General features: G+C 34.8%; 1 protein-coding gene across 1 annotated transcript in view; it reads right to left on the bottom strand.

The window, feature by feature from the left end:
* tg (thyroglobulin) overlaps window positions 1-12,078 on the bottom strand; it is a 64,333-nt gene that overhangs the window by 41,961 nt on the left and 10,294 nt on the right. The window contains exon 16 of the mRNA XM_073811704.1: window positions 8,660-8,863. Within this exon, the coding sequence (XP_073667805.1) occupies window positions 8,660-8,863 (204 nt within the window). The remainder of the gene's footprint in view (window positions 1-8,659; window positions 8,864-12,078) is intronic.

Below are 12,078 nucleotides of genomic sequence, written 5' to 3'. Positions count from 1 at the left end.
CACAATTCTTGTCCAAATGTCAAGTGTCTTATATCCCTGGATTCCTTGCGTCAAGACGAACAAAATGTATATCTCCGATTTCATTTCCGTCATTAAAAATTTTCCGCTATTTTCGATTTTGTCGAAAAAAATAAAAACGAACTAGTCCTAGGTTTTTCGCTCGATCGGAATCGTTTTGGTGCTAAAATGTTCCTTGGAGTTCGAATATCAATAATTATTGAAAAAAAGTTGAACTTTCGACTCACGGTCGACATGCCACGCCCAAACGTCTGAAGTGTGCGCAGCCACTAGGGATTTATTGGATATAACTGCGGACAGGAATGAAGTATTAACACGACACTTGGTACTTGTGATGACAGTCATGGCCTGAGGTGGCATGCGTCGTTTCGTCACAGCGCCACCTAGTGGTCAGACGAATCATTTAAACGCTTATAACTTAGGCTGAGTTTAACATATTTTCATGCAACTTTTTTCTTTGGAGTCCTGAATTGTTGCCGAGTCCAACGATACCAAGCATGCCAGGTTTTGCTTTACGGTTGGTTCTGCACAGGAAAATAGCGCTTAAAAAACACGCGCGAATAACTCCGCGAGGGTTATTCCGATCGACTCGAAACGACCATAGGAAGAACATTGTATTACCTTCTGAACAAAAAGTTCTATTGGCGTTATGTTAAAATTTTCATCAGAAATGGCCGAAAATTGCAAAAAACGAAAAATTACCTCAAAATTTTGTGTTTTTACACATAAATGGTTATAACTCCGCAACGAAATGATATTTTTTCACCAGATTTGATACGCTGATGTCTGAGCACAGTCTGAGGCAATACAAAAAAAATGGTATGCCTGCACCACTAGTTGGCCTCATAATTTAACAAAACCTATGACATTGAACAAACCCTATGGTCAAACAACTGTTTTTTCAATAAACTAAAGTGTACAGCCATGATACTAGCTAGATGTAACACAGTCATGACCTGAGATTCCATGCACGAGTTTGTCATAGCGCCACCTAGTGGTAATTTGTTATTTTCACTTAAAAATACCGTAACCTTACATTTAAAATCATGAGTCATCATGGATTATTCCTTTCATGGCTTTGAGTATAATCATTGATGGATTGCAAGTCACTCCCTAGCAACCAATGAGAATACCCTAGCAACCATTTAGCAAGCTGTATCTCTGTATCAGAACATCGTAGAGACGTGGGGTTCGGCTCTTTTGACTCATTAACCCTATTTTAACATTTTGTGACCCGAGTTTTGCCATTGCAAGCACCACAAACATTTCCTTCAGTGTTCTATTTGTCAATGTTCCGTGAGAAGAGAGGGAGACATTTCACTGAACGATAGCAATTTTTGCTAATAACTTTGAACACGTGTGTCTGGTATCTTATTTTTCATCATTTATTTTGTACAATGCAGCAAATCTACACAGCCATGCCCTTAATGGTCTTAATGTCCCAAATCGCTTGAACCCCGGTAATCGCTGCTTGCAGCTATATTACCGATTGTTTTTGTTAGGATATTTATTTTTCTGCCATAAAACGGATCGTGCAGACCAAACTGTAAGGCCTAGAGACTTGAAATTTGGCCAAATGGTAGGTCCCAATTTGGGGTGAGGTTGACAGAGTATGACCCCAATCGGCCTATAGGTGGCGCTATAGTGATAACAAACGCGTTGATGCCCATAACTCCCACAATTCTTATCTAAATCTCAAGTGTCTTATATCACTGGAATCCTTGCGTCAAGACGAACAAAACGTATATCTCCGATTTCATTTCCGCCATGAATTTTTTTTCGCTATTTTCGATTTTGTCGAAAAAAATAAAAACGAACTAGTCCTAGGTTTTTTGTCTGATCGGAACCGTTCCAGTGCTGTAATAATCCTTGGAGTGTGAATATGAAAAGTTATCAAAAAAATTTGAACTTTCGACTCACAGTCGCCATGCCATGCCCAAACGTCTGAATTGTGCGCAGCCACTAGGGATTTATTGGCTATAACTGCGGACAGGAATAAAGTATCAACACGACACTTGGCACTTGTGATGACAGTCATGGCCTGAGATGGCATGCGTCGTTTCGTCACAGCGCCACCTAGTGGTCAGACGAATCATTTAAACGCTTATAACTTAGGCTGAGTTTAACGTATTGTCATGCAACTTTTTTCTTTGGAGTCCTGAATTGTTGCCGAGTCCAACGATACCAAGCATGCCAGGTTGTGCTTTACGGTTGGTTCTGCACAGGAAAATAGCGCTTAAAAAACACACGCGAATAACTCCGCGAGGGTTATTCCGATCGACTCGAAACGACCATAGGAAGAACATTGTATTACCTTCTGAACAAAAAGTTCTATTGGCGTTATGTTAAAATTTCCATCAGAAATGGCCGAAAATTGCAAAAAACGAAAAATTACCTCAAAATTTTGTGTTTTTACACATAAATGGTTATAACTTCGCAACGAAATGATATTTTTTCACCAGATTTGATACGCTGATGTCTGAGCACAGTCTGAGGCAATACAAAAAAAATGGTATGCCTGCACCACTAGTTGGCCTCATAATTTAACAAAACCTATGACATTGAGCAAGCCCAATGGTCATACAACTGTTTTTTCAATAAACTAAAGTGTACAGCCATGATACTAGCTCGCCGTAACACAGTCATGACCTGAGATTCCATGCACGAGTTTGTCATAGCGCCACCTAGTGGTAATTTGTTATTTTCACTTAAAAATACTGTAACCTTACATTTAAAATCATGAGTCATCATGGATTATTCCTTTCATGGCTTTGAGTATAATCATTGATGGATTGCAAGTCACTCCCTAGCAACCAATGAGAATACCCTAGCAACCATTTAGCAAGAGCTGTATCTCTGTATCAGAACATCGTAGAGACGTGGGGATCGGCTCTTTTGACTCATTAGCCCTATTTTAACATTTTGTGACCCGAGTTTTGCCAATGCAAGCACCACAAACATTTCCTTCAGTGTTCTATTTGTCAATGTTCCGTGAGAAGAGAGGGAGACATTTCACTGAACGATAGCACTTTTTTGCTGATAACTTTGAACACGTGTGTCTGGTATCTTATTTTTCATCATTTATTTTGTACAATGCAGCAAATCTACACAGCCATGCCCTTAATGGTCTTAATGTCCCAAATCGCTTGAACCCTGGTAATCGCTGCTTGCAGCTATATTTATTATTATTTTGCCGTAAAACGGAACGTGCAGACCAAACCGTAAGGCCTAGAGACTTGAAACTTGGTCAAATGGTAGGACCCAATTTGGGGAGAGGTTGATAGAGTATCAACCCGTTTGGCCTATAGGTGGCGCTATAGCAATAACAAACGCGTTGAGGATCATAACTCCCACAAATCTTGTCCAAATGTCAAGTGTCTTATATCACTGGAATCATTGCGTCAAGTCGAACAAAACGTATATCTCCGATTTCATTTCCGCCATGAAAATTTTTTCGCTATTTTCGATTTTGTCGAAAAAAATAAAAACGAACTAGTCCTAGGTTTTTCGTCCGATCGGAACCGTTCCAGTGCTGTAATATTCCTTGGAGTGTGAATATGAAAAGTTATCAAAAAAAAGTGGAACTTTAGACTCGCCGTCGTCAAGCCACGCCCAAACGCCCCCAATGGGCGGAGCCTCTTGGACTTAAATGGCTATAACTTGGGATTGGAAAGAGGTATCAACACCAAATTTGGTACACATATACAATGGACTATTCTGGGGTCACGAAACAAAAATTGCGCCGCTTGACCACTAGCTGGCGCTATAAGACCACCTCAACTTTGAAGGTCTGTAACTACAGAAATGTGCGACCGATCAACTTGACATTTGGCACCGGTGCTCCTGGTCTACGGTACTATCTATGTGTAAAAGGAATTTCGCTTGGATCAAAAAACATGGCCGCCATCGGCCAATCAAGGAAAAGCAGCTGTTAGACAGGGTTAACGGAGGCCGATCGAAACGAAACGCGGTGGTCCTGTTTGTCTCTTGGCCATGAAGGTCTGTGCAGAGTAAGAAAAAATTAGGCCTCCGGGAGGCGCTATCACGTTTTTTCAGTGTTTAAGTGATTGTGTATTATGCAGTGTTTCAGATAGCAACAAGATCTTCATATCATTAAATAGAGGTACTTACAATGAACAACTTTTCCTCAAGAAGCACTTGTCTCAGTCGAATCGTTTGTTAGATATTCATCATTTTCTTTTAAACCTACTTTTGCGAACTAGTCCTAGGTTTTTTGACCGATCTGAACCAATCCAGTGCTGGAATATTCCTTAGACACTGAATATCAATAATTATCAAAAAAAAGTTGAACTTTGCACTCGTCGTCGCAACACCACGGTTAAAAGTACGAAGAGGTGGTGCCACAAATACTTAAATGGCTATCATTTATGATAGGAATCAGATATCAACACGAAACTTGGTACACATATGCATAGACCTAGGCCCAGGTCATATACAAAAAATTTCAGAGATTGTCCACTAGGTGGCGCTATAACATAAGAACAAGGAATGATGACTAAAGCATATGTATACGACACATAAATATTTGTCCGACCTATTTGTTATTTTGCACATAACATCTGCTTTCAGATTCTTATAAGGGTCTATTAGGATAATTACATATCTTAGAAAACATGCGACCAACAGCCAGCCAGCATTAACCATGTACGTGTCCAGTGTAATGGTGTGCGATTACAACTAAACTGATGGGCCTGTTTGTCTTATGTTCTCAAGTGTCTGTGAGGATTTTTGGCTCATCATTCCGGAAATATTTGCATCTAGAACAACAGGTGTTACTTTAACTGTACCCTAGATCAGTGGTTCTCAAAATTATTCCTGGAGGCCCACTGCTCGCACATATACAAAAGTCTTCTATTTTAAACAAATCTACTTTAATGATAAGTAGAGATTTTTATGAACTGAACTGATTGTGTCAGATGAGAGAATCATACAAAATGTGCCGAGCATTGGGTCTCGAGAAACCACTGCTTTTCACTGAGTTTGAAAGTACTGCTCTAGATGTTTATGTTTATATGAAAAACAATTTTGTGAATTTACTGTACTATATCTATTTTATTTTATAATCAAATCATCAAAATGTATTAAAACTGTTTTCTATTAAAAAAACAACAATAGTATTAAATGACAAATAATCGAGTAATAATTATAGTTGTCATCATCAAGACTTTTCACTGTATTATACATTTTATTTTGAATTCAAGTGAATGTGTCTATTAACTTGAAATAAAATCTTATTATCTCTACTTCTGTTATCAAATTAAAATATGAACAATTTATATATATTAGTTTTACAAACTCACTACTATATTATTACAATCAAATAGTTTAAATTAAAACTTGTTTAAAGGTTGAACTGGAGATTAGTATGGTTTACATCTAGGCAAATATTATTTCTACATTCATTTCTGTTCTTATAAAAAAGTTATAAAAAAATTTTTCTAGAATATTTACTCCATTAATACATAACTCAGTATTATGTAAGGAGTTACAATCATAAGATGTATAACATTGACAGAGTTGAATAAGTCCACTAGGTATGGCATCAAATACAACTGCAAAGTCCTTAGCAGTTACTGGAATCTTATAATGATTGAGGAATTCACAATAATTAAAGAGGTGACCATCATCTTTAAATAACTGCCTCACTAATATTATATTATTATCATACCAATTTCTATAAAATAAGGATCTGTTTCTTGTATAGAATATTCTTGTTATTCCAAATAACATATCTATGTGGAGAAAAGTTATGTTTATATATGAGCATCCAAGATAAACAAACCTGTTTATGGAAACCTGACAGTTTTATGGGAACCCTTGTTTATATCAAAATTGTATCGCAAAAACAATTCCAAACAACCCAATTTCTTTAAAATCTTTTCTGGTATGATGTTCCATATACTTCCTTTGCAACTTCAGTAACTTTTTATCCACTTATTTTTAAAAACACAGTTAGCAGTATTAAAATCTAGTAAAAAAATTGTATCCTCCTTTCTCAACTGGATTACATAGAATTGAATTATTAATGTAATGCGATCTGTTCTTCCATATGAAATTAAACAAAATAATATCCAACTCTTTTATAACTGATTGTGGGACTTCTAATGCAAGAGCTGTATACACTATAGTTGTTAAAAGCTTTCACTGCTGGGTCCGTCGTTCATACGTAGATTACTCAATTAGCTGGATTTCATTGTTGACGATTTAGCTTCATGTTGAATTATTTGTTTCTTCTAAGGTCATCCTAGAGTTGTTGTTATAGTAACATGTCCGTAAGGTTAAAACTGCTCGGGATTCAAATTCAACTCCTCATAAAAAATGATACATTTAATATTTTAGTAATGTTATTTTAAAAACTATATAATATAAAAAACATAATTAAGACTGTGTTTTAAGGACTAGTCTGAAGAACTAGTAGTTAGTTAGGGCTAATCAGTATTACTATTTGGATTTAAATATAATTTAAATATTTTAAATATTTTTTCACGTGATAATTAAAACAGTTATGTTCAATCGTGAAGATAAAAATGTATGACTAACTTTGAATACTAGTCTTAGAGATTACTGTTACTGACCATTGGTTTAAGTGTAGTTCCAGACTAAAATTTAGGCTTAAGTTTTAGTTGCCTTACTTGAAAATAGCTTACACTGGCCTACCTTTATATATATCTGGGCTATAGTGTTGTCTTAAGATGTACACCATTAATGTTTTTTAAAAGGTTTGTTTGTAAAAAAGTACCTAAATGTTTTTAAATAACTAATGGCTAGTCATGCATCAATTTAACCTGTGGGAAACAACCCAATAAAGTTATAAAGCTTCAAATGTTGTCTTAGAATTCTTCAAATCCTAAAGGTATGAAAAAGATTGCTGTAAATATGTGGGTTCTTAAAGAACAGGCCAACATTAGAAATAATAACTAATAATCATACATAAAGAGAATATTTATTTGGTTATAAGTAGCTTTAGTATTCTAATCTATTTCCATGACATAAACATGTCATGATGTGTCTTATAAAGTTTTTAATAATTGTTTATAGAATTATTGCAATGAAATTGTAATGTTATGATGCAATTGGTTAATTTAAATGTAAATGATTTACTGAAAACTTACACTAGCACAGCGCATGTGTGAAAACAAATAAGTGCTTAATAGCAAATCTGACTGACATTTGCTTAATGACATCATATTTGTTATTAACTCCATTTGATATAAACAACACATCTGGTTCAGTTATGTATGGACATAGCCAGTTGTTAAATATAAAAAATGTAGAGCTTTAGTACTATTTTTAGGCCTACTATAATATGACAGAGGCTGTCATCTGAAATACTTGTATGTTTACACATAATATCTATGTCAAAGAATATATATGTTCTATAAGAACAATTACTTTTGTTTAAAAAAAATGTCTAAAAGATTTAAACAAGCAACTATTTAGTAAGACCTACAGAATAGATCTCCATGAACTAAAATGACTGTTTAAGATGAGAGAAACATACAAAATGTGCAGAGCATGTTTGTGTATATGTTCCTTTTGTGGACTAAGCCATTGGTTACAATTCGTGACCTCACCACTAGATGCCGCTAAAATTTACACACTGCACCTTTAACTTCATGATTTTACTGTTATAATATTAAAATCACATTTAGTGAAAGACTAACACTTTAATTGTTCTGAATTATCAGTTTTAACACTCATGTCATTTTATGATAGCTGTGAAATGTGAACATAATTTTGGAGGCACTTACACAACATTTGCAGTAAGAATTATATATATTTTTTTTTTTATAAAAAAAACTACATTCCAAATGAGTGTGTAACCATGTCAATATTAAAGCTCCCGTTCTGTCTGTGATTTTGAAGCTTTGATTGTGTTTATAGTGGGCAATATAACATGTGTTCATGTTTTTCACGTGTTAAAAAAACGCGGTAGTTTTCACACAATTTACTTATCTGTATAGCGCTGTTTTCACTGTCCTCAAAACGGGCTGATGTCTTCCTTGTTCTATGAAGTGCCTCCTTCAGAAATACGTATCAAGTTTTTATTGTGTAGTTTGTTAAGTGTGCTGTGATTCGATAGCAGCTAAGCTTAGCAGAGCCGTTTGAGCCAAAGCAGGTGACTGACGTATTCCTGTGGACGGAATTTAGTCAACTAACTGTTTTAGTGACGTCATTAAAGCAGGAAATAGAGAGCTGTAGTCCAAACCGCCCGTTCGTTGTAGGCTTTTAAAGAGGAATTCTATTGAAGAAAATGTATCGCCTGGCAGTGAACTTTGAGCTTTATCATTTTACAGGTATTATTTATGCTATTATAGCAACATTACACGCAAACTAGGGTTTAAAAAATGGTATCAGGAAGAACGTGACATTTAACCTTTAAGTCTTGTTCTTTAACAGTCTTGTTTCTCCTACAAAATACAATGCAGAATATCTATATGGCCATGTCCTTAAACGTCTTGTGATCTAAATGGCTTGAACCCCGGTAATCGCTGCTTGCAGCTATATTTATCATTGATTCATCCTCATGTTATTCCAAACCTGTATGACTTTCATTAGGATCTGGTTTGTACAGGCATTATACAGAAATGACTGTTTGAGCTTGGGTTGATTTGCTTACCATCACAGGCTGGTGTTCGTCCTGTGCTCCTGGAGGTGCGTGTGGCTGGAAGCTCCTTTCCACTTTCCGATACACACATACAGTCGGACAGGTCACACTGCAGGGGAGAGAAGTGCTGTCCGTCCTGCACACATTGAGGCTCATAACCCAATCCAGCATCTCTCTGCAATGCTAGAGTCTTTTGAAGAGAGCACCAACCTGGACCTATAACAACAAATATTCAAATTGAAACTTGAAAAATGTCGCCAAGTGGCATAGGCTACAATAGAATTTGAAATTGCTTTCTTTAATCCATATTAAAATAAATGTGGCCCTGGTCTTAACTAGCATGGGTATAGACCAATTTCGTGTTTGCAAACAGAGATGACGTTTTTTGTGGGCGGAGCCAAACTGGTTGCAGAAAGTGACTGCTCCGCAGTAGGGTTGTGAAGTGTTTTAGCATTACCGTGATTTTTATGGATCCGGTGTTCTGTCGAAGTCTGATTCCTTTATGTTTCCCTTCAGTGCAATGTTTCTTATAGCGTTTTAATCACATTACGTTTATTTTTTTAGATAGATCAAAAGTTTAAATGGCTTGGCTACTGATATGCATGTATGTAATGTATATGTATTGTTCTTTTTTGCTAAATCAAATATTTTTACAGTCTGAATCGCTAAAGTACATGTAAAAGCAATACTATCATGTATTATATATAATACCGTTTATTAAATATTTCATAATTTTCCTGTTTTTTATTATTTCTTTCTTAATAAATTATAATTGTAACATGATAAAAACGCTATAAGAAACACATGGGGGGAACAGACTTCGACAGAACACCGGACATCTTCTCTACTTATTTTCTATTCTAATTATTAAAGATTTCCAGATGATTTCCTCGCTCCATTCTGTCCGTTTAAGAGCTTAATGTAATCATAAACACCTACGTTTATCTTCAAATGATGTCTTTCGACGATGGTATTCTATAAAAATGAAAGCCATCTTTTTTGGCATTCTTATTCTGACACTTAAAGGGACACTTCACCCATTAGCATTAAGCTTTGTATAGTTAGAACCCCAGTCATGTTTTTAAATGGTCGTGCATCATTTCCTCAGTTGCCACTGAGAAAGGAGAAATGCAGATTTCAGTGTTGCACTTCCTTCTTTCAATGATGTAAAAATCGTCATTTTGCATCATTGAAAGAAGGAAGTCCAATATCTTTGTTGAGGGGGTGAGACTACAAACACCCCTTTTCTCGGTCAAATAGGCACCAAATTCTAAATGGATGTTACATTTCGACTACAAATACGACACACTTTCAATAAAGATTAATGTTTCTACGGGTGAAATGCTCCTTTAACAGCACAACCGGACATTTTCCAGTGAGTTATCTTGCTCTTTTCACTCGTGTCTAATTCATTTCCACTGTTTTTCTGCAACCGCATTGCGCGCGCAGCTTGCAGTGACGTAACTGTGACGTCTACTCTAAATTGGTCTATATTTGCAGCAATAGCCAAAAATACATTGTATGGGTAAGAATTATCTATTTTTCTTTTATGACAAAAAATATAAATATATTAAATATCAAATATATAAAATTTTCATTTTTGTGAGAGGATGCAGTGCTAAGGACTTCAACTTTAAAGGCGATTTTCTCAAGATTGTTTGTACCGTCAGACTCCGGATTTTCAAATAGTTGTATCTCTGCCAAATATTATCCTATACTAACCAATGTTAAACTTATTTATTTATTCAGATGATGTATAAATCTCAATTTAAAATGACTGGTTTTGTGGTCAGGGTCACAAATCAGATTTGTTTTAAACAGATTAATGGAATGTAAAGGGTAAGTTCACTCAAAAATAAAAATTCCTGATTTTTCTCATCTTCAGGCCATCCAAGGAGACATTGGGTCTCATTCACTAAGCATGCGTATGGATGTTGTAACTAACAAATCATGATTCAACAAAAACTTTTCTACTAAAATTTCTTCTAAATGTTTGGAAAAACGTAAGAACAACTTAGACCACACATACGCAATAATCATGAACAAGGAAAAAGAATCCTATAATATATATCTGGGTAATTCTCGCAAAAATAGACGTATGAGGTGTCATGAAACATTGTGATAAAAAAAGTAAATGCAAATTAAGATTATCAAAATAAGAAGCATACAGTTACAAACATCTCTTCATGTACTATTTTGCACATGATTTCAAATGACATCATACAAACCATTTTTGTTGTTCTTCCACATTTAAGGGGAACATTTTCAATTATTTTTAATAAATAAAAAAATAAAAAAATAAATAAATCTCTTCAGTGCATGTTTTACTATAAACATTTACACTAAATAAACATGTGGTGTTTGGTGATCATTGGTAAATGTAGAGACAATAATAAGGAATATAAATTTGTCCAAGACCAATTTTCTCATCCTCCACAACAATTTTTAATCATTGTTTAAGCCCTCAAGAAACTAACATTTTCAAAAAAAAAAAAAAATTGTTGGAAGGGACATAATTGACTGTGACACTCAAGATGGCTACCAGGTAAGCAGTTCTTATTTTTTCTCTCCAGATAAAAGTTGACATTTTGTTTGTCATAGTAGACAACTTTTTAGTTCTCATTACGAAACATGAGTTTGTAAATGCATATTTTTTTAATGTAATATCATGTTGCGGTAATGATAATTTTTCATAATGATAATCTAAAAAAATTTAATAATTTTATAGAAAATATTTTTTAAATCCTCTAAAAATAATGGTTATAGTAAGTTCAGACCTAAAACTTCTATGTGCAAAAAAATTGGCTTCAAGGGCTTTTTAAAAATTCTGATGCTGGACATCTTCTGGATTTCGTAAGAATCACCCATTATATATTTTATATATATTTTCCCATGTTAATGATTATTGCGTATGTGTGGTCTTAGTTGTTTTACATTTTGCATTCATTTAAAATAAATTTTAGTATGAACATTTTTGTTGAATCATGATTTGCTTTAGTTAAAATGTTAAACATCTGTGCGTATGCATGCTTAGTGAATGAAACCCATTGTTTCTTCAGTAAAACAGTAAAAAAGATTTTTCCTTCAATGCCAGTGAGTCCAACAAGAAAATACAAGCAACAGAAAATGAATCCCTGTGGCTCTTGGGGATATATTGAGATCTTATGAAGCGAAATATCTTATTAAATATTTTAATATTAAAACATCACCACCAGTTTTCTATAGCATCAGGCAATCAACGCATAATAAGGCACTACATAAGATCCCAAAATATCATCAAGAGCCACAGGGATTACTTTAGTTACCTGTATGTGACTTTCACAGACATGGAAAGTGTGAATTTCTTTGTATTAATCACTTTAATCTTTACCCTTCTACTAAAGACAAACAATGCCATCTACACATCTCAAATGGCAAGAGGTTGAGTAAAT

Source organism: Paramisgurnus dabryanus, chromosome 13, assembly GCF_030506205.2.
Source record: "Paramisgurnus dabryanus chromosome 13, PD_genome_1.1, whole genome shotgun sequence".
NCBI lineage: Eukaryota > Metazoa > Chordata > Actinopteri > Cypriniformes > Cobitidae > Paramisgurnus > Paramisgurnus dabryanus.
Note: the sequence above shows the minus strand (reverse complement) of the source record. Positions and strands in the feature narration are given on the sequence as shown.